The following is a 24,092-nucleotide window of genomic DNA, read 5'->3' on the forward strand; positions in this document are numbered from 1 at the left end:
TCAATACGCTAAGAGGACCGGCAACCATGCAGAACCTAATTTCAAGAGTGAACGTGTAGGTATAGACTAGGAAAGAAAAGAGATGCGATGAATAGTGGCATTTCAACGCTTTTGTCCTAGTCTGTTGTCACTATGCTAGGCTTTCGCGCCGCAGCAGTGTGACTAACTAATCGTGTTGGCAGTGGAGAAGCAACAGAAGGGGGCGTGACGAGCAACCAGCGGTGCGGTCACTAGTTTCAGCGAAGGCAAAGAGACTAGTGCGAGCGGATGACCACGAGGGCTGAATTGGAGTGGTCACGACGAATTCGCGTTTTTTGGCCGTCAATTTTTAACATATCTGGGAGTGTAGCGAATTGGTGCCTGTGTTATTTTTACAACCGAGTTGTGCCTCGGTGCCATGATGAAACGAAGCCAGCTACAACTATCAACAGTTCAACAACTAACTATCAACAACTAACAATTACTATCTATAATGCAGCGCCTGTACAGAAGCAACATTGCTATTGCTCAATTTGGGGGTGTACTATCCGCGTGCGTCTAAATGTCGCATATTAATCTCTCACGTGACCTCATCCTAGGTGCCAGGGTCAGGATCGCTTAGCGACTTTTGAGAAGGCGCGATTGTGACGCCGAGCGACGCCGTGGCGTGTCAGTTCTCGGCGTGATCGTTCTCTGGCCCGCGCGGACCGGGCGTTGTTCGACGTTGCTTATGTGATTGTGCTTGCGTTGCGTGTGTGTTGGTTGTAGGTTCTGTGTTACTTGGCGGAAAGCCGTGAGTAGTGGTGGCGTGGAAGTGCGGCCTTCGCCTCGGTGAGCTTTGGCAGTACAGAATCTGCGTTGTGTGGCGTCGTGCAAACTTGTACACAAGCTCTGCCGCGCCCCCCGCGTTGGGCTCCGTGGTGGGAGCTCGGCTCTGTTGCCGACCATACACATTTTTCTCATGGCAGCCCAAGCCTCTGTTGTCTATGAACGGCGTGTGAAAAGATGCCGCACCGAAGCAACGTTCCAGTTCTTCTTTCGGAGCAACGCTCCATCATTTCCCGAGTTCTATGTACTGCACAGCGAAAACAACGTACCAGTAAGAAAGTTCTCCACATTATTAGTGCCTAAAAGAAAAAATCGGACCGACATACAAAGCCTCAAAAATGTCCAGCGGGGACCTCCTCCTAGAACTAAATGACAAAGATCAAGCGCAAAAGTTCTAGGAACTTACCAGTATTGGTAACCCGACAGTGACAATCTCACCACACAGAACACTAAATACAAGCAGGGGTGGGATATCAGAGGAAGACTTTATTGGCTTGAGCGATGAGGAACTGCTGGAAGGTTTGCAGGAACAAAATGTTACCAAAGTCTAAAGAATTGTCATCCGCAGGAACGACCAAGAAATCCTGACAAAACATGTTACACTCACCTTCGGAACAAGTGTAATGCCTACCTCACTGGATGCAGGCTATGTAAATGTAAATGTTAGAGCATATATTCCGAACCCCAGACGATATTTCAAATGCCAAAGGCATACCGAAGACAAAGAACTTGTGCTAAATGCAGCTCCAACGATCACTAATCTGACAATTGCACCTCTTCCCCACGTTGTGTTAACTGCAATGGAGATCATCCAGCTTACTCCCGGTCTTGCCCTTGCTTGAAAAAAGGAAAATAAGTAATTGCACTAACTGTCAAAGAAAAAATTTCGTTCTTTGAAGCGAGAAAGCGATTGTCATACCTCTCACGAAGAAGTTATGCCGATGTGACGCAGGTGGGGGCAGTGTCACAGTGGTCTCAGGAGTCCTCCGGGCCCACGCATAGTGGTCCCGCAGTGACCCCTCGCGCCCCCGTGGTGGAAGCAGCCAGCGCTGCTCCATCCTCTTCAAAGGCCCTGCAGTCACCAGTCTCGCAGGGCCCCAAAATCAATAGAACTCCAAGACCCGAGGCAGATGTCTCGGCGCCCGATTATCGGTCCTCCAGCGCTTCAGAGAGAGCGATGGAGGTCGATCCAAAAACCCGGTGTCATCGACGCCGAAGGACAAGCGCTCTGTTGAGCACGTAAAGAGGGACAATCCCAATCACCACATTAAATAAGAAAGCGATAACCTAAAGGTTATCGCTCCTTTGTATTAGCATTCGTTAGATCTGTGTCACCTAACATGTTTCTTGTGCTCATTTACGTATTAGGCCATTTTCTACCTTTCAATTTCAGAATGGCTTTTATTATTCATTGTAATTGTAGAGGGCTTTTACACAACTTAGGTGACATCAAAGACCTCTTAAGTAACTTCTCTCCTGTCGCCTTGTGCTTACAAGAAACAAACATAGGCGAAAAGCACAAAATCATTTTAAAAGACTTCACTGTTGTACGGTGCGACCGTACTCAGGCGAACCGGTTTTCGGGTGGTGTAGCTATTGCTCTACAGAGCGGCATTGCAGCTAAAGAAGTTGCCATTAATACTCACTTAGAAGCCGTTGCTGTCACGGTTTTAGCACACAAAACCATTACCACCATTTGTCAATATCCATTCCACCACATTTACATTTTGCTGTAAGAGGTCTGGAGTTAATTTTAAACCAGCTACCTAAATCTTTTTTATTAGCGGGTGATTTTAACGCTCATAACATATTGCCACATGGTGTGGCGCAGCAAGAGACTGAAGAAGAGGAGAACGAGGTTCGTCTCGGCATCGCGCGTCGCCGCTTGCGTTTTTGTAAAAGTGCAACCGCCTGTATCTGATTCAGCTTGTATACCCCAGCAGGGTATACGCGACAATTTGGTGGAGCTTGCTGGGTACGCTCAACTTATGCAGGAGACCCCACTGGGCAGCAAGAACCTCGCCCCACAGTTGGAGTTGACTCCAGTTCACCGCACAAGCCGGCGAATCCGAGGCCTCGCCCCAGAATTTGGAAACCTGCAGGAAAAAGTGATGACTGCGACCACTGCGACTTCTACGGAACGGGTGACCCCAACTTACCTAACGCTGCTGAACCCCCAAGTGCCGACGGCTTTTCATGGCGACACATTTGAAGACGTGGAAGACTGGCTGGCGGAGTTCGAGCGCGTGGCTGCATTTAACGAGTGGAATAACAACGCCAAACTCAGGAACGTCTACTTCAGCCTCCAGCATGGTGCTCGCACGTGGTTTATGAACCGCGAAAGTGCCCTGTCATCCTGGCCTGAGTTTCAGCGCAAGCTACTGGAGACTTACTCCAGCCCCGATCGCCGAGAAAAAGTGGAACGGGCCCTTCAGTCACGCGTCCAAAAGCCCAACGAGAGCGTCACGATGTACGTGGAGGACACGACGCGTCTCTTTCAGCGTGCCGATCCCAGCATGTCAGAAGAGAAGAAGGTGCGTCATCTGATGAGAGGCGTAAAGGAGCAGCTCTTTGGCGGTCTTGTTCGGAATACGCCCAAGACTGTTGCGGAGTTCCTCACCGAAGCCACCGCGATGGAGAAGACCCTTCAGCAACGGTCGAACTTGTACAACCGACAAGTAAATGTCGCCTGCACTCCGGATACGCCGGTAGGCTTAGGGTGCGACATCGCCTTGCTTTGCGAGCTGATTCGCTCAGTGGTTCGCGACGAGCTGCAGAAGCACCACGGCACGTCGCCACCTCCAGTCAGCTCCCTCGCCAGCGTCGTACGCAATGAAGTACAGCAGGCACTGCAGGCATCTATTTCCAGCAGTCAAGCACCACCTCTGCCAAGCGAATCCCGGTGTAAGACGTACGCAGAAACATTACTGAGCCCCGTCCAAGCTTTCGCACCTACTTATGTGGCGCCGCCAGTCGCGTTGCAATCGGCGCAAGCCGCTCCGACAACTCCGCTACCGTATTACACATGCGGCGAAGCTGGTCATGTGTATCGGGAGTGCCCCTACCGACGACTCGGACTGCGGGGTTTTTCTGTCGATTCACCTCGACCTAGGTTCGGCCAAAAACCACCCGACATCGCAGAATTCCTCGAACAGCAGCGCAGACCGGGCCCATCGCAGCGGCAGTCACGCTCACCCTCACCGCGGCGATATTTTCCTGCTCGCGATACCACCTCGAGGACGACGCAAGGGCGATCACCAAGTCCACGCCGGGAAAACTGACGTTAGCGACCTTCCGAGGCGGGGCCGCTGATACTCGATGCGCTCAAGACCTCGTATCGTGCCGACCGCAGAATAACGAAAACACGATGACGCCAGAACCAGTTTCCTCGAACAAGATTTCACTGGACATACCTGTGTTGATCGACGGCAAAACAGTGAGTGCACTTATAGATACCGGCGCCGATTACTCTATTCTTAGTGGAAAACTGGCGAGCGTTCTGAAAAAATTTGCGTTGCCCTGGAACGGGGCACCAGTTCGTACGGCAGGTGGCCACGTCGTCACACCGCTTGGCATATATGCACGGCCAGAGTAGAAATTTGCGGTGCTGCTTTTCTCGCCACTTGTCTGGTTCTACGCGAGTGTTCCCGCGATTTAATCCTTGGGATGGACTTTCTCCGGGAATATGGCGCCATTATTGACCTCCGCGAGCGCTACATCACTTTCTCGACACAAAGGGCAACACAGACCGACGCCATTGGACACAGATCCGCACTTCGCGTTTCGGACGAGAGCATCACGATACCGCCGCGTGCGAGTGTTATGGTTCCGGTCAAGTCCGACGAACTACAAGACGGTGAAGCCATTGTCGAAGGCAACATTTCTATGTTGCTGGCACAAGGTATTTGTGTAGTGCGAAGCCTTGTGGAACTTCGATCGTGAAAGCCAGACAACGGTCCTCGTTACCAACTTTACCTTTGAGCATCGGCACATTTTTCGTGGCACTGCCATCGCCTACGCCGAACCATCAACGGACATCGTCGAGTGCTTTGCTTCTGAGGTGGACACAGACGACGGTTCGCTCCGAGACATCAATGTAAACTCCGAGCTTACGGACGACCAAAAGAGCGCACTGCAGGAACTCGAACGAATTCAGCGCGTGCTTCGCTCGGGCTACTAAGGTGGGCCAAACGCCAATCACGAAGCACCGAATAACGACATCCGCCGACGCACGCCCCATCAAACAACAGCCTTATCGTGTCTCGCCGAAAGAACGTGAGGCAATTCAAGCCCAAGTCAAGGAGACGCTAGATGATGGTGTCATTCAGCCTTCGCACAGTCCGTGGTCCTCCCCGGTCGTTCTAGTCAAGAAAAAAGACGGAACGCTTCGTTTCTGTGTTGATTATCGACGCCTCAACGATGTTACCAAGAAGGACGTGTACCCATTACCACGTATTGATGACTCCTTAGACAGGTTGCGGCGAGCTAAGTATTTTTCGTCTCTCGATCTAAAGAGCGGTTACTGGCAAATTGAGGTCGATTAACGAGACCGCGAAAAAAACTGCTTTCGTCACTCCAGATGGCCTTTACGAATTCAGAGTACTTCCCTTCGGTCTCTGTTCGGCCCCAGCAACTTTCCAGCGAATGATGGACACCGTTCTCGCTGGTCTGAAGTGGCAAAGCTGCCTCGTCTACCTTGACGACGTGGTTGTTTTTTCGGCGACATTTGACGACCACCTGAAACGACTGCGGCAAGTTCTCGAAGCCATCCGATCGGCTAACCTCACCCTTAAGCCTCAGAAGTGTCATTTCGGCTACAAGGAGCTTATGTTTCTCGGACACGTGGTCAGCGCGCAAGGCGTTAGCCCCGATCCCACGAAAACTGCCGCTGTAGCCTCGTTTCCGACACCGACCGGCAAGAAAGGTGTCCGACGCTTCCTGGGCCTTTGCGCATACTACCGGTGTTTCATCGAAAATTTTTCAAAGATGGCGGAGCCGCTGACTCGCCTCACGAGGGACGATGTATCGTTCGTCTGGTCCTCAGAGCAAGAGACTGCTTTCACCGAGCTTCGTCAGCGTCTGGTGTCAGCACCAGTTTTGGCCCACTTTGACGAGGAGGCGGACACGGAAGTTCACACAGACGCCAGTAACGTTGGTCTTGGTGCGGTCCTTGTACAACGGTAGGAAGGTATTGAAAGAGTGATCGCCCACGCAAGTCGCACACTATCGCGTGCAGAGACCAACTACACCACCACGGAGAAAGAGTGTCTTGCCGTCGTATTGGCGCTGGCCAAATTTCGACCTTACCTTTACGGCCGCCCATTCAAAGTTGTAACTGATCACCATTCGTTATGCTGGCTTGCAAATTTCCGGGACCCTTCTGGACGATTGGCACGGTGGAGTCTACGTTTGCAGGAGTACGACGTGACCATCGTGTACAAGTCGGGCCGCATACACGAAGACGCTGACGCACTCTCGCGCGCCCCTATCGACACTACCGACCACGACATTGAGGACGACGGCGCTTTCCTTGGGGCCGTAAGCGTTACTGATTTGTCCACACGGCAGCGCGCAGACGACGCACTACGGCCTATATTCGAACATCTGGAAGGACGAAACCCAACAATACGCCGCATATCGCTCGAGGATTGTCGTCTTTTTGTTTACGACATGGCGTCTTATACAAGAAGAACTCCGCTGCCACCAACAAGACCTACCTTTTAGTCGTTCCAGCAGACCTCCGTGCCGAAGTTTTGTTCGCCTGTCATGACGAGCCTCCGTCTGGCCATTTGGGTTTGACGCGAACGCTTGATAGAGTGCGCAAATCCTACTACTGGCCGAGACTTGCCGAGTGTGTTAAGCGGTACGTCCAAGCCTGCCGTGAATGCCAGCGCCGAAAGTCGACAGCTGTGAAGCCTGCGGGATTGCTGAATCCGATTGACCCACCTTGCAAACCTTTCGACCAGGTCGGCATGGATCTTCTGGGCCCGTTTCCATTGTCATCTTCTGGCAACAGGGGGATAATCGTCGCCACGGACTATTTAACGCGATATGCTGAGACAAAGGCGCTGCCTCGAGGCACAGCTTCCGAGGTTGCCCACTTTTTCATACAGAGCATCGTCCTACGGCATGGCGCCCCATCGCTCGTCATCACAGACCGAGGCAAAGCCTTTACAGCACAGCTCATTGAAGACGTTTTTAAACTCAGCTGCACGACCCATCGAAGGACAACTGCCTATCATCCACAGACAAACGGCTTGACCGAACGACTGAACAAAACGATGACTGACATGCTGTCTATGTACGTAGACGTACAGCACAAGACGTGGGACGAGATACTCCCTTACGTAACGTTTGCCTATAATACTGCTACGCAAGAAACAACACGCTTCACGCCGTTTTACCTCGTTTACGGCCGTGAAGTGCAGACTATGTTAGAAGCAATGCTGCCGTGCGACAACATCGATCATCTCGACCTCGCCCAAGATGCCGAACTTTTCGTACAACGAGCGGAAGAAGCCCGTCAGCTTGCCCGAGTGCACATAAAGCAACAACAGAGCATCGATGCGCACCGTTACAATCTCCGCCATCGACATGTCGAGTTCCAACCTGGTGATCAAGTTTGGGTCTGGACTCCCGTGCGCCGAAAAGGACTATCCGAGAAGCTTTTGAGTCGCTACTTCGGACCTTACAGAATGTTGCAGCGAATTAGTGACGTGAACTACGAAGTCCTTCCTGACGGAAGTCAGCCTCCCCGACGTCGACAACCGCAATCTGAGATTGTGCACGTTGTGCGGTTGAAACCGTACTATAGCCCCTAATATTCGACGTTTTCAGCTGCTTCGATTAGTTTTGTGGTTGCTCGTTCATCAGTGTCTTGTGACTATATCGCACAGCACAGTGATTGTGACTATAGCCTATGCGTTCGTCCTAAACCATCTCGGCGCTCTCAGGTCAAGGCTATGCATGCTTTCCTTCTTTTTCTTTTTTTTTTTTGAACAGGGGGCAGTGCCACATGGTGTGGCGCAGCAAGAGACTGAAGAAGAGGAGAACGAGGTTCGTCTCGGCATCGCGCGTCGCCGCTTGCGTTTTTGTAAAAGTGCAACCGCCTGTATCTGATTCAGCTTGTATACCCCAGCAGGGTATACGCGACAATATTATGGGGTAGCAAAACAACTGACACCAGGGAACAAACCAGGCACGTACCCAGGATTTTTTTTCGGGGGGGGGGGCCACCACCTCCACCATCATCATCATCATCATCATCATCGTCGTCGTCGTCGTCGTCGTCGTCATCATCATTATCATCATCATCATCAGCCTGTTTTATGTGCACTGCAGGACGAAGGCCTCTCCCTGCGATCTCCAATTACCCCTGTCCTGCGCCAACTGATTCCAACTAGCGCCCGCGAATTTTCTAATTTCATCGCTCGACCTAGTGTTTTGTCGTCCTCGATTGCGTTTCCCTTCTCTTGGAACCCATTCTGTAACCCTAATTGTCCAACGGTTATCTAACCGGCGCATTACATGACCTGCCCAGCTACATTTTTTCCTCTTGATTTCAATTTGAGTATCGTCTGTGCCCGTTCGCTCTCTGATCCAAACCGCTATCTTTCTCTCTCTTAACGTTGTGCCTAGCAATCTTCGTTCGATCGCTCTTTGCGCTGTCCTTAACTTGCTCTCAAGTGTCTGCCCCATATGTCAGCACTGGCAAAATGCACTGATTGCACACCTTACTTTTCAATAATAATTGTAAGTTTCCAGTCAGGAGCTGGCAATGTCTGCCGTATGCGATCCAACCTATTTTTATTCTTCTGTGAATTTCCTTCTCATGACCAGGGTTCCCTGTGATTGAGTGACCTAGGTAAACGTACTCCTTCACAGTCTCAAGTGGCCGACTGGCGATCCTGATCTCTTGTTCTTTGGCCCGGCTATTTATCATTATCTTCATCTTCTGCATATTAATATTCAACCCCACTCTTACACTCTCTCTGTTAAGGTCTTCAATCATTTGTTGTAACTCGTCTGCATTGTTGTTGAATAGAACAATGTCATCGGCAAACCGAAGGTTGCTGAGATATTTGCCGTCGATCTTTATTCCTAAGCCTTCCCAGTTTAATAGCTTGAATTCTTCTAAGCACGCAGTGAATAGCTTTGGAGAAATTGTGTCTCCCTGTCTGACCCCTTTCTCTATAGATAAGGTATCTCCCCTGCTTTTCTTGTATAGAATTAAGGTAGCTGTAGAACCTCTGTAGATATTCTTCCGCGAAGGACGAGTCAGTAAGACGAGAAACTATTTACAGATTATATTTACAACAACGGTTGCAGCGCTGACCGGTTAGATTCACAGCGCGAGCCCAGTTCGTTTTTCCTCCTCTTCTCTGAAGTGATGGCGCCCACGCGCATCGTTCAAACAAACAAATACCACACGCATGTCGCAATACTTTCCAAGCTTTTTACGTAAGCGTTCTGTACTCCTTGATTACGTAGTGCCTCTATGACTGCTGGTATCTCTACTGAATCAAATGCATTTTCGTAATCTATATAAGCCACATAGAGAGGCTTATTGTACTCTGCAGATTTCGCGATAACCTGATTGATGGTATGGATGTGATTCATTGTAAAGTATCACTTCCTGAAGCCACCCTGTTCCCTTGGTTGACAAAATCCAGTGTCGCCCTTATTCTATTGGATATTATTTTGGTAAATATTTTATATAATACTGGGAGCAAGCTAATGGTCCTATAATTTTTCAATTCTTTAACGTCTCCTTTTTTGTGGATTAGTATGTCTGCATTCTTCCAGTTTTCTGGGACCCTTGCAGTCGATAGACACTTCGTATAAAGAGCCGCCAGTTTTCCAAGCATTATGTCTCCTCCATCTTTGATTAAATCGACTGTTATTCCACCTTTTCCTCCTGCTCTTCATCGTTTCATGTCTTGCAGGGCCCTTCTGACCTCATGGCTAGTTATAGGAGAGTTTCTGTATCCTGTTCATTACTGTTTCTAAGTGAGGTATCGTGACTCCTCTGGGTACTGTATACAGGTCAGCTTAGAATTTTTCCGCTGCTTTCAGTATATATTCGAGATTGCTGATGATATTATCCTTCTTATATTTTAGTGCATACATCATGGTTTGTCCTATGCCAGGATTCTTTTTTACTGATTTCAGGCTGCGTTCATATTTTGCGGCTTCTTCTGTCTTTCTCATGTTATAGTTTCGAATATCAGTTATTTTCGCCTTGTTGATCAGTTTTGACAGTTCCGCGAATTGCGTAACGCTGTGCGGCCGCCAGTCCCATACAACCGCGTAGAGCGCAGGACTCTGCGATTCTAGACGTACTGCGCTCACCGCGATAGGTTAGAAAAACACCCACATAAGCACAGCAGAGAAGTGGCTACGTGAGGCGGTTCGACCGATAACTGTGGAAGCGTCATTCAAAACAAGTAATCGTTTTCCACTTCTGGCGACCTTTTCTCTACTTCCTTTTTAAATAAAAAGATGTTGATGCATAAATATTCTCGTAAACAACGGTTAACTTTCTTTTATTATTCGCTTTTGCTTGCAGTTTGGTTGTTGCCTTGGCTCTCTCCCTTAGTAGATCGCTTAATTTCTCAACTCCTTGCCATTTTTTTGTTTCCAGTTGCCAATTTTGCACGAAAGGTGCTATACAATTAGGGAAAAACAGACGAGGTAACGGGCGACAGTCATCTTGCTTATGTGTTTAAGGGTTATTGCAGGATTTCATGATGGACGCTCTAGCACATTATTTTATTTCCCACCTCATCTAACCCATATCACGTTATATATGGTTCCGGGCATCTGCCAGCATCGCCGCGAGCTGTAACTCGACGAAATAATGAAGCAAAGGGAAAAGTTAAACGCAATTGGCGTTTTCTCCGGCCGCAGCTCGTTCCATGAGAGTACAGATCAGCTGAGTAACAGCCGCATCCCTCTCCTGGTCCCAGGATCAGCCTAAACAAAGAAGGTTGAACTAACAAAAGCAACAGCTATGCGCGTGACGGTTGAATAGATGGTGACAACTGAACGCATCTCGAGTTAATCGCACGGGTGCGGAATCTATGAGAAAACTGTCCTTCACATTACAAGAGATGCCGATAACTACCGCCATCTAAAAGGAGTGAAAAAGGCAGCATAATGCTGACCGATGAACAGCTGCCAAGTATCAACATTCGTCTGGCGGCGCTTTAGGAATGTGTGAGGAGTGGTGGCGTGGGTGGGGAGGGGAGGGGGGGTATGCCACTTGATTTCGGGGGGGGGGGGGGGGGCCGGGCCCCCCCGGGCCCCCCCCCCCCCCCCCCCCGCCTGGGTACGTGCCTCGGACAGACACTTGAAGATTTTTTCCTGACAAACGACATATGCCTTTTAAACGCTGGTGCGGCAACCTACTGCTCCCCAAGCACAGGAGCTATGAGTTGCCTGAATTGTTCTGCCTCTTTCTTTGGCGATTTTCAATGGAGTGTTATTGACCAGCCCTATGGCAGTGACCATATGCCTGCTATCATTAAAAAAATAGCGTCTCCTTTTCCTACCATACCATTAAGACCACCCCGTTAAAAACTCCATCTAGCAGACTGGCCTCTTCTCAGCGAAAAGGCCAGTCTGGATAATATTTCAGATGGGTTAACCATAGACGAAATGAATAAGATTATCGCCTGTATACTTGCTGCAGCAGAAGAGACAATCCCACAATCCTCTGGCTTCCTAAGAAATAACCTAAAACTCGGGTGGACAAAGGAATGTACACCAACAAAAGAACTACAAAACAAAGCGTGGGGTATCTTTCGGCGATATCCAACACAAGATAATCTACTCTCTTTCAAAAAATCGAAAGCGAAAGCCAGGTACACACGCAGACAAGCCGAAAGATAGTCCTCGAAAAATTATGTCTCGGCTATAAATAGTTCAATAACATCCAAACGAATGTGGGATCAGGTTCGTAAGTTTAGAGGCGACTACGCTTCTTACAGTATCCCCATACTGTCACCTCCAGGCACACAAACAAATTTTGAAGAACAAGCAGACATATTAGGGCAACATTTCCATTATATATCAAGCTAGGAAAACTACTCTGCTGCATTTCTAAAACATAAGCAATCAGCAGAAAAACTAAAGCTTCCGACCACAGGAAGTTCAGAGAGATCGTATAATGCCACTTTAACACTTTCAGAAATCAACAGAAATCAACACTACTGCCAAAAAAACAGCACCCGGTCCGGACAGGGTACATTACTCAATGCTAGCTCACCTATCCCCAAGAGCAGTTCAGACTTTCCTTCATTTCTTCAACATAATCTGGGAAACGGAAAAAAATGACCAAAGAGTGGAGGCAAGCCATCATAATCCCTTTCTTGAAAGCTGGAAAACCTCCCAGGATAGCAACCAGCTATAGGCCTATAGCACTCACCAGTTGTCTTGCAAAGTCTTATGAAGCCATCATAAGCATAAGATCGACATACGTCCTTGAAACCGAGAACCTGCTAGATAACCATCATTGTGGGCACAAGAAAGGTTGCTCCACAACGGGATCGCCTAGTCCGGCTAGAACACGAGATACGTGCGGCCTTTCCGCACAAGCAATACTATCTTACTGTTTTCTTTGAGCTAGAAAGGCGTACGACACAACATGGAGGTTTGGTATTCTAGGGGCACGGAGCACGTGCTGGTGGGCGAGTTGGTTGTGCACGATTACAACGAAGGCGCCAAATAAAACAACGGACGAAGGAAGGCGACACGGGACAACTACGTAGGTGCACTAACAACTGAGCGTTTTATTTCTTGACACAGGAATGAATAGCTGCTGCCAAGAATCAAAACAACAAGAAAAAGACAAAACAGTGCCGTCATTTGTTAGCGCGCCTACGTGGTTGTCCGATGCCGCCTTCCTTCCTCCGTTGTTTTATTTGGCGCCTTCGTTGTAATCATATTCTAAGGGACTTAGCGGATTTAGGGATCCGCGGTAGAATGCTCAAATGTCTTGCCGATTTCATGTCCGACCGAACAATTCAAGTTCGTTTAGGTACGATGCTATCACGCGTATGCAAACAGGAAAATGGCGTGCCACAGGTATGAGTATTAAGCACAACACTGTTTGTGGTGAAAATGAACTCAGTCAGTAATGTAATTACAGCCTCTGTAATGCATTCATTATATGTGTCATCATCATCATAATCATCATCATCATCATAAGCCTGGTTATGCCCACTGCAGGGCAAAGGCCTCTCCCATACTTCTCCAGCTACCCCGGTCATGTACTAATTGTGGCCATGTTGTGCCTGCAAACATCTTAATCTCATCCGCCCACCTAACTTTCTGCCGCCCTCTGCTACGCTTTCCTTCCCTTGGAATCCATTTCCTTCCCTTGAATCCATTATATGTGTATGATCTACAAATCGCGTGTCGTACATCGAACTTGGCAACCTGAGAACGGCAAATTCAAATTACGTTAAACAAACTAACGCAGTGGGCATCATCTGAAAACGGCTTTCGCTTCTAAAGTGAAAAAACTATTAGTGTTGTCTTTTCACAAAAAAAGAGGCCTACAACCAAATCCCATCGATAAGCTACAAGAAGCCACACTACCGGTAAAACAAGAACACAAGTTTCTGGGTGCTCTGCTTGATAAAAAATTGAACATTCTCGCGCACACTAATAGTGTTAAAATTAAAGCGAACAACGCACTTAACATCCTCAAAGTCCTCTCCCGGAAACGCTGGGGTTCTGACCATAAATGCCTGCTACACATTAGTACGTACACATACACATACTGCTACTGTACGTACACGTACAGTAGTAGTACACATCAGTACGTAGCATATTAGGTGGTATCATACATGGCTCAGCCGCACAGTCTTACATCAGGCGACTTGAGTCAGTCCATAACCTCGGTCTACGACTGGAAAGTGGCGCTTACAGAATATCACCTGTCCAGAGTTTATACGTCGACTATAATGAGCCTCCTTTACAGCAGCGCAGAGTGCTAACTTTTTCCTACATACTCAGAATCCAATCCTCACCACAACACATATTCTACAACATCGTCACACAGTGCAGCTCACGCTTACATTATAAAAATAAACCAAACATGATTAGGTTGCTTATCATGCGATACGAGGAATGTTGTCGGGATTAACTCTATGTCGGGAAGTCCTCCAGGTTGCCAGAAAGCCAGAACGTTTGCCCCCGTGGTGTGATTTCACCACGTTGTGCGACTCGACACTAACACATTTAAAGAAAAGAGACACACCACACGAACGCATTATACTAGAATTCCGCGCTCTTCGTGACAAGTACAAAAATTACATGGAATTTTATACTGATGGCTCTAAATTTAAAAAAAAAACACGTGGGTGTGGGGGCCATAACGGAAAATTGGGAAACAAGTATTCGACTACCACAGCATGCCTCTGTCTACACAGCCGAAGTATACGCAAGATGGGCGGTAAGTCAAAAGATCATCGCTGACAAACTTGAAAACACTGTCATATACACAGCCTCATTAAGCATACTCAAGGCTCGAGATCTACACGTGAAATCCCAATGTTAACCCCTGTTAGGGAATATTTTAAACGAATTATCGTCAAACAAATACGGCAGATCAATTAGGTTTTGCTGGGTACCTAGCCATGTTGGGATACTGGGTAATGAAACAGCGGATAGATGCGCATCGATGGTAGCGTGTCGACTTCGGATTGGACGCGCACGTCTGACGCACAATTTCCTCCGCCGAAAAGAAAACCCGCCAACTTGCGAAAAATGCCATGAACCTCTTACAGTCATTCATACACATCCTAATAACATATGCCCACACATCGACACACAGAGACGGAGGTTTTTACACAGCCTGTATAATTTACATTCTTCATTACACCCTGCCCTATTACTAGGAGATGACCCCCTAGTGCTAATTACTAACCTGTTCGACTTTTTAGAGAAAACTGGTTATTTACACTAACTCTAATGTAATGCAGATTTACCTGCTCTAACTTAGCTTTTCCTTTTGTCACTTTCCAAAAATGAAGACTGAGTACGGCCGAATAATCTGAATTCGAACTTGGCTCCCAGTTCTTTTTTTCGATAACTGGCAGCCATCGTTCCTGTAGCTCTTTGTCCGCTGGTATAGCGTGAAAGGACACTCCAGAGTCTTTCTTTCGCTGGCTCGACGTACAAAATCGTACAAAACAGCAACGCATACTGACGTGTAGAACATCACTTGGAACATCACCGTTGCAGCAAACAGACGGACCTTCGTCTACCGCTGCCAGAAACCTACGGGTTAAAAGTGTCATCTGCAAGTTGGCGGAGGCAGGAATTGTGACCCCAGTAAGACTCGTAATAACAATTTGTCTCAACGTTATTTTTTATTTCGTGCAGAGATTCCTTATTTCATTGTCATTGCGAAAACATCTACCAACCTTTGTAGTTCTTGCTCGCAGACGACACAAGCGCAGCGCTGGAATTGAAAATTTTTCAGGTATTAATGTAAATAATACAGATATACACCCTTTGTTACCAAGCCCACTCTCAAACTCCTTTCGCATGGATGACATTGAACTTAACGAGATATACTCAACATTAGCACCTATGGATAGTAATAAATCTGCAGGTATAGATGAAATCCCAGTACGTATGTTAAAAGAAAATATTGATATTCTAGGTCCAATATTATGCCACGTCTTCAATCGCTCACTTGAAACCGCCGCGCACACAACGTCACTCAAAACAGCCCGAGTTGTCCAAACATACAAGAACGGCGATCGCTCAAGCCCTTCTAGTTGTCGACCAATATCCGTGCTCAGCGCCATTAATATACTTTTCGAGAAAATCCTTGCGAATCGAATCAATAGCTTTGCACACAAATACAACATAACTTGCCCACAGCAACACGGTTTTCCGCCAAACCATTCAACCTCATCAGCGGTGCAGTCTTTAGCCCACATTATAAACTGTGCTTTAAATGACAACAAACTTGTAGCTGTAGTCTTTCTCGATTTAAAAAAGGCTTTCGATATGGTCGACCATTCCATCCTTTTGTACAAGCTAAAGCACTACGGTTTTCGGGAACGAATTTTCGATTTGTTTTATAGTTACTTCAATGAACGTCATCAGACAGTTGTCATGAATAATGTATCATCGTCACCACAACGTATTCATACAGGCGTGCCCCAAGGGTCTGTTTTGGGACCCATGCTTTTTTCCATATACGTTTCCGACCTTCCACGTGTCTTAAAATTAGGAGAAATGCCGATGTATGCAGATGACACCGCTATATTAATTACAGGCAATAGCATCCAGGAAATACAGTCCAAAGCAAACGTAAATTTGGCAAACGTTTCTAAATGGTTTTCAGCCAACAAGCTTGCTGTATATGTCAAGAAAACAAAATATACTATATTTCACTCCCGTAGCAAACAAGTAGATGCCAACTCTGTAAACATTACTATTGACAACCACTCTACTAGAATATATACTCCATGTTTTAAATAACTTGGCGTAATCTTTGATAGACACCCGCACTGGCAAAACCATTTATTAGCAGTAGGAGCGAAGGTGGCATCGGGCTGCTATAAACTGCTTCAAGTGCATGAATGTTTTGACACGAGTACATTACGTATTTTATATTTCTCCTTTATCCACAGTCATCTATCATACTGTATCCACAGTCATCTATCATACTAATCATGGGGATGAACCTAGAATAGTTATCTCCAGGCAATCAGAAAATTGCAGAAACGATCATTACGAATCATAACGCAATCTAAGCAGGATCACCCCAGCAACCCATTATTCCACGACCTACGGATATTACCCTTGGATTCACTACGCCTCCTAAAAACAGCAACTGTCGTAAACAGTATCGTAAGAAACAACCACCCCTTCCACATCTCGCTCTTCCGTACATCATCCCGTACTACCAGAAATGTATTATTAGGCAACTTTAATCTACCGCCCACGAAGAACGTTTACGGAGAACGACGGCTCTCTTTCATTGGTGTTCAGATATGGAATACTTTTCCACAAGAAATAAAATACGCTCAAAATTTTCCACTTACAGCTAAAAAATTCTTTCAGCGCATGCATTAAACATGTTAAAAGGCATCTATGTGCTGTTTACACCCCATTTATTATTGTAATATAACATGCACGATGTTTTTGAATTGAAGCGACTGTTCCTTGTTATGCTTTCTTATTGTCATTAGTATTATGTATATATCCCCCTCTTCGCTCTTCCAAGTTCTTATTGTGCATGTGACGAAGTGTCTGCATTATAGAAATTCATTTCTTGGACCCATAACTAGCCTATGGCTACGTGTCCAAACAGTACTGGACACACTTTTATTGTGTTTTCATGGATAAACAAAGAATTTGACTTGCGAATTGTCCGCAAACCGCCGGCGCGCGGGCGGGGGAGAACGTCGTCTGCAAGCGGCTAATACTGTGGAGCCGCCAAGCGGTATCTCGGGACAAAATCGAGAAAGTAACAGGAGAGGGCACGGCGGACGCCGCGGCGCGCGCGGCGCTCACGCGGCAGGCACAGAAAAAAAAATAAAGGGAGCACTGTCTTGACTAGTTGTTGCGGTTGTTGTTCTTGCGTGGTTGTTTCTCTTGGCAACGTGTCGCTTTTAGGCTGTCAGTGGAAAACGTAAACACGCGCCATATGTTCTGACTGACACTCGAAATCCCTTGCAGCTTGGGCGGTCAATCGGCTCCTTCGTCGCCACTTATTTGCAATGAACAAGGCTGAAGAGAAGGACCTGGTCAGACTGAAAACCGCCGAGGCAACGGCATGCATTCACCTCCATGGTACGTTATTTCTGTTGGGCTTGCAGTCGAAACTGCTGTGTTTACGAGACAACATTTCTCATTTTGCTTTACTGCTCTCGCAACAGGTGCTACGCTGATATCCTGGATTTACAAGACAAAGGAGCTGATATTCGTGAGGTAGGTGGAAGCGCGACACTTGTCATGCGTTTCGATGCGTGCCACGATAACCGTAATTTCTTCCATTTATCCATCAGATGTTCATAGCGTGGGTACCCGCTTCTGTGCTGCTTAACCTTGGCGCAGCGCGCCAAGGTTAAGCAGCACAGAATCTTATGCACTGCTGGCTGTGGAATACAGGGTGTGTTTACTTATTAATTCGGGCCAAGGTATCCTTGGACTTCGCGTTTGAAGTATGCCAAAGGACTGCGCGGTCATTTTCCATTGAGATTTACCCGTAAGCGCGGAGAACAAATGCGAACGAAAGACAAAAATAGATGGGGGCAAACATACTAAGAAAGGTGGTCGGTTAGTGACCGTAGTCGTTGACAAAAATAATTGATAAAAACAACTTGTTACTTCTATACGTGCAACATAAATAGTGTGCCAATTCTTTTTGTTTGTTTGTTTTGTAGCATGAAAATGTTGATGGTATTACAGTCAGGTGTAAATTACCCATGCTGTGCTTCAGGGCATAAGTCTCCCGTACAGTGGAGGGGGTGACCAGTATAGCGCACACTCACACATGCTCATATATATATATATATATATATATATATATATATTTTAGTGAAGCGTTTAATTACAGGATCTGGCAGTGAAAAAGGTCAACGAATAGAAGCACATAGTAAAAATACTAGGATTTTACTGACGTTTACTCTGGCCACATCAGCCGATTAACCGTAATTAAATTATAAATAGAAAAATTGGGGAGTGTGAATGGCCCTGCACAAGGCACTACTGGTAACAAAATCACCTGCAGTGCTTGTGGAGTGGCTGCCGCAGTGCTACAGTTGACCTGCCGAGTTGAAACACGTTGAAGAATGGAAGCACATAGAATAGAAAAAATACCAGAACTTTACTGATGATTTGGCTGGGGATCAGCCAAAACATCAGTAACATCCTGGTTTTTTTCCTACGTGCTTCTATCCTTTAACCTATATATATATATTGTTACAAGCACGGGGAAAAGGGGTTTATTTAGGCGTGCGAGAGCAGGAATGGCAGGCTACGAAGAACAGGAATGGCCGCTGCACAGTCTTCGTTCTCCTCTTCCCCTCTCTTCTTGATCCCCGCATCCCTTTGAAATCGTTTGGACGTAACATACCTCCCCTCGCAGACAAAGCCCCCTGGGCGAGTCAACTAGCTTGTCGTGGCGTGCATGATTTCAACCGTGCGACATGCGCGACTTGTGTCCTAGCAGAACGTCTACCAGTGTTCGTGAGGCGTGCGAGAGTATAGTTCACTTCGCTGACTTTGTCGATGACAACGTACGGTCCATCGTAGTTTGCCAGCAGCTTTTGACACAAACCGCGCTTCCTTGTGGGAGTCCAAAGCCAAACGAGATCACCAGGGTGATATGTAACAGGCCGATGTCGTGCGTCGTAGCGGGCTTTGGAGTTTTCTTGTGATGCCAAAGTCCGAAGATGCGCAATTCGCCGAGCCTCTTCAGCGAGGCATAGCGTATCGGCGACCGTAGGATTGTCGTGGGGGTAGAAAGGGAGGACAGTGTCGAGCGTATACCGGGGCGGCCGAGCATATAGAAGGAAGAAGGGGCTGTAGCCGGTTGTCTCGTGCTTGGCGGTGTTGTAGGCGTAAGTAATAAACGGTAGAACTTCATCCCAATTCTTGTGATCGGACGCAACATACATGGAAAGCATATTGGTGATTGTTCGATTAGTGCGCTCAGTGAGGCCGTTCGTTTGCGGATGATATGGCGTCGAGTGTCGGAGGTGCGAGTTACATAAACGCACAAGCTCTTCCACGATATCCGCCGTGAATTGACGTCCCCGGTCACTTATGATAACACCAGGTGGTCCATGTCGTAGAACAATAGCGTGAAGTAAGAAAAGCGACACTTCGGTGGCAGTTGCTGATGGTATAGCCGCCGTCTCGCAATAGCGTGTGAAATAGTCGGCGCAGACAATTATCCAGCGGTTCCCCTTAGATGACTTTGGAAAAGGGCCTAGCAGATCAATTCCAACTTGCCGAAAGGGTGAGCTGGAAGGCGGCACAGGTTGAAGGAGACCAGATGGGGCAGTGGTTGGGCGTTTCCGACGTTGGCATTGTATGCAGCTGGCGACATAAAACTCAACTGAATGTCGCATCCTGGGCCAGTAAAAGCGTTCTTGAATGCGATAAAGTGTGCGCACAGTGCCTAAGTGACCGGAGGTAGGGTCATCGTGCATAGCCTGAAGGATTGCTGGCCGGAGACGCTCCGGCACCACTAGAAGGAAGCGTGCACCCGTGCTTGAGTAGTTCCTTTTGTACAGGAGCCCGTCACGTACACAGTAGCTGCTTGTTGCACTTGAATGGGCAGAAGTAAAGAGTGGCTCCAATTTAGTGTCTGTCCGTTGTTCTGCTTTGAACGCATCGATATCCGGAAAAGCGGGTGTCACAGAAGCGACGAGATGATCAAAATCGTCTGCGTCGCAGTCCGTCGTGGCAAGCGGCATACGGGAAAGGCAGTCTGCGTCAGCGTGTTTTCGGCCACTCTTGTAGGAAACAGTGAAGTTATATTCCTGCAACCTCAAAGCCCAGCGCGCAAGGCGACCACAAGGGTCGCGAAGGTTCACGAGCCAGCACAGGGAATGGTGGTCTGTGACGACTTGGAATGGGCGTCCGTACAAGTACGAGCGAAATCGCTGAACCGCAAAGATTACAGCGAGGCATTCTTGCTCTGTCACCGTGTAATTCCGTTCAGGTTTGCTTAATGAGCGGCTTGCATAAGCAATCACGTGCTGACGGTCGTCATAGCGTTGTACCAATACGGCACCCAGACCAACGCCACTAGCATCTGTGTGGATTTCTGTCGGCGCAGTAGGATTGAAGTGGCGAAGGATAGGTCGGGAGGTTAACAGGAACTTCAGCTGACGAAATGCAGAATCGCACTCGGGTGTCCACTCAAACCGTGCGTCTTTATGTAGCAGATTTGTCAGAGGATAAGCGACGTCAGCAAAACCAGGAATAAATCGGCGAAAGTAAGAGCAAAGACCCAGAAAACTACGAAGTTGTTTCACTGACTGCGGCGCACTGAATGCCTCGACAGCTGCCGTCTTGAGGGGATCAGGCCGGATACCGTCTTTGTCAACAAGATGACCCAGCACAAGGGTTTGACGGTCACCAAAGTTACATTTCTTGGAGTTCAGAACCAGGCCAGCGTTTTTGATGCAGTCAAGGACAATATCCAGGCGCGTATTGTGCTCATTGAATGTGCGCCCGAATATTACAACGTCGTCAAGATAGCACATACAGATGTTCCACTTTAACCCACGCAGAATGGTGTCCATGAACCTTTCAAAGGTTGCTGGAGCGTTGCACAACCCAAATGGCATCACATTGAATTCGAATAATCCATCCGGGGTTATGAAGGCTGCTTTCTCCTTGGCTGCCGGGTGTATCGGGATTTGCCAATATCCTGAGCGCAGGTCCACTGAAGAAAAATAAGAGGCCGAATGCAGGCAATCAATTGCATCATCAATCCGGGGCAGGGGGTAGACATCTTTCTTAGTCACGGCGTTTAATCTTCGATAATCGACGCAGAATCTCCAGTTACCGTCTTTCTTTCTGACAAGTATGACCGGAGCTGCCCAAGGACTCGAGGACTCTTGTATTATTCCATTTTTCATCATGTCACTCACTTGTTCCCCGATTATCTTCCGCTCGTTAGGCGACACGCGATAAGGCTTTTGCCTGATCGGGCGCGCAGATCCTGTATCGATAGTATGGCGGGTTCGTGACTCGGGAATCGAGAACGCTTTGTCCGGCTGCGCAAAGTCAAACACTGACAGATGCTTAGAAAGCGTATCCACCAAGGTATGGCGCTCCCGTGTGCTGAGTGACTTGTTTATCATAGACAGAAGCTTTTTGTTGGAGACGTGGCGAAGGTCAGCAGGTTCACACGGCGGATCTGTTAGTACGGCTATGGACGAAGACGTGTATTCTGTAAAGTAGGCGAGTTTCAAGCCGTCTGGAAGCAGGACGGGTTCTGCCGAGCAGTTGGCCGTCCACAAGCCAGCACGCCCGTTGCCGATGGATACCACACAATGAGGGACAAAAATGTTCTTTTTCATACAATTTAGATGCATTGGCTCTACGGAGGCATCGAAACTGTCTGGAACTTCACCGCGACACAAAACCGGCACGCACACAGAGGTGGACGCAGGCACAACAGTATCTGCAGATACACAAAGTTCACCTTGACTGCAAGTCTCCTCTAAGAGCCCGGACGAAACATGGCCATCGACGCAAACTTCCCCCGTGCGACAATCGACGGTCGCACCACACTGTCGCAAAAAGTCGATGCCCAAAATCACTTCGTGTGTCGATCGGGGAATAACTACAAACTCCGTCGCGAAAACTCCACCAGCCAAGGATACGTCAGCAGTGCACACACAAACAGGGCGCAACGACTCGCCGCTCACTCCACAAAACGTTGCAGCCTGGTCCCACCGAAATACAACTTTACGCCCCAACCGACCTTTAAAACCGAGACTCATTACGAATACAGTTGCTCCGGTATCCACTAAAGCCATTGTAGGAACACCATCAACAAGCACATGCACTTTGTTCTTAATCATAGCAACTGCAGGGGGCATTTCTGTCGATAGCACGTGTCGAGCGACCTCACCCCCATCGGCCGCGCTAGCTAGTTTTCCGGTTGTGAAGGCGAGGCGGAGCGGCGCACTGGCGATGGAGATTGACGTAAACGCGGTGCACGAGAAGTCGGTGGTGGCGTCAAACTCCTGTCAGATGCCGGCGAGCGGCTCCGGAAGCTTCTCTGCCAGTAATCGTTGCCAGAAGGGACGCCAGCTGACCAAGAGGTGGTGTACGGCTGTTGAGTTGTCCTCGTAGGAGGTGTGGGCCTTGTTGAAGATCCGGATCGACCATTCCACGTTGTTGGGCGACGATTGCAAAACCTCGCTATGTGGCCCGCGACACCGCATTGGAAACACACCGGCAGATGCCTCAAATTGCGATGTTCTTCCATGTAGTCGCGCATGTTGCTGTCGACTGCATAGACAGTAGGTGGGTGACATTCATCATGGCTAGGCATCGGCCGTTGGGACGCGTGCGTGCGGCGTGGGCGTTGGTCGTAGTCATGACCTTGATAGCTCATGGTCCCTCTCATTTGTGGGGTAGACCTATACTCGATGGTCGCTGAGTTCACCGTGGGTTGCCATGATGTCGAAACGGCCGTGTTTCTAATCTCGTGTGGTGAGTATGCGCCAGTGATGCCGGGTGTGCAATGGTACATCTCTTCCTGATGGAGCAACTCTTCGCGAACGATCTGCCGTATAGTGGATGGAAGGTCAACACACGAGCTCGGGTCTACACTTGCCACCGTCGTGACATTAGCCAGGCGACCAAACTTCGGTATTATCCGTCGCATCTTCAGCGTCTCAAAGGTCCTGCAGTGGCGAATGACGTCAGACACGGAATCCAAGCTGTCCTTGCCGATCAAAAAATTGTAGACGTCTTCGGCTATTCCTTTCAACAAATGTCCAACTTTGTCATCTTCAGACATTTGAGAGTTGACTATCTTAAACAGTTTCAGCACTTCTTCAATATAAGTCGTACAGGTCTCGCCGGGAATCTGAGCTCTTTGCGAAAGCGTCTGTTCAGCGCGTTTCTTTTTTGCGCTAGAGTCTCCGAAACACGCTCTGAGCTCCTCGACGAAAAGCTCCCATGAAGTGAGCGTGTCTTCGTGATTCTCATACCAGACGAGCGCTGTGTCGGTGAGGGAAAACACAACATTGGACAATTGTGCGGTCGAGTTCCAACCGTTAGACCGGCTCACCCTGCGGTAGTTCGTGAGCCACTCGTCGACATCTTCTCCGGCTTTTCCTCCGAAAGTGAGTGGCACCCGGTAGTATTGCCACGGAACACCAGGTGTTGGCCTTGAAGCCGCGTCAGATCCTTCGGGAATCTGGCAGGCGTATTCAGGCATGGCAGGGGAGGGTGGCGGAAGTCCGGCAAGTCGACGGCTTCGGCGAAGTTGTAGCAGCGTAGGCTCCGTGGTTACGAGGTGTACCCCGCACCTCCACCAATTTGTTACAAGCACGGGGAAAAGGGGTTTATTTAGGCGTGCGAGAGCAGGAATGGCAGGCTACGAAGAACAGGAATGGCCGCTGCACAGTCTTCGTTCTCCTCTTCCCCTCTCTTCTTGATCCCCGCGTCCCTTTGACGCGTTTGGACGTAACAATATATATATAGATAGGATTTCATGTGTGCCACATGAGGGCCTTCTTACATGACTAAATGTGAGTCTACATGACAGTCGG

The 24,092-nt window shown here is 48.2% G+C and overlaps 1 protein-coding gene across 1 annotated transcript in view; it reads left to right on the top strand.

Moving 5' to 3' along the window:
* The first annotated feature begins 17,347 nt into the window (after window positions 1-17,347).
* The window catches only part of LOC126534407 (uncharacterized), a 58,265-nt gene continuing 51,520 nt past the window's right edge, over window positions 17,348-24,092 (top strand). Inside the window, exons 1-2 of the mRNA XM_050181691.3 lie at window positions 17,348-17,631; window positions 17,718-17,769. Coding sequence (XP_050037648.2) covers window positions 17,559-17,631; window positions 17,718-17,769 — 125 coding nt within the window. The 5' untranslated portion in view covers window positions 17,348-17,558. The remainder of the gene's footprint in view (window positions 17,632-17,717; window positions 17,770-24,092) is intronic.

This window comes from Dermacentor andersoni, chromosome 7 (assembly GCF_023375885.2).
Source record: "Dermacentor andersoni chromosome 7, qqDerAnde1_hic_scaffold, whole genome shotgun sequence".
In the NCBI taxonomy this organism is placed as follows: Eukaryota; Metazoa; Arthropoda; class Arachnida; order Ixodida; family Ixodidae; genus Dermacentor; species Dermacentor andersoni.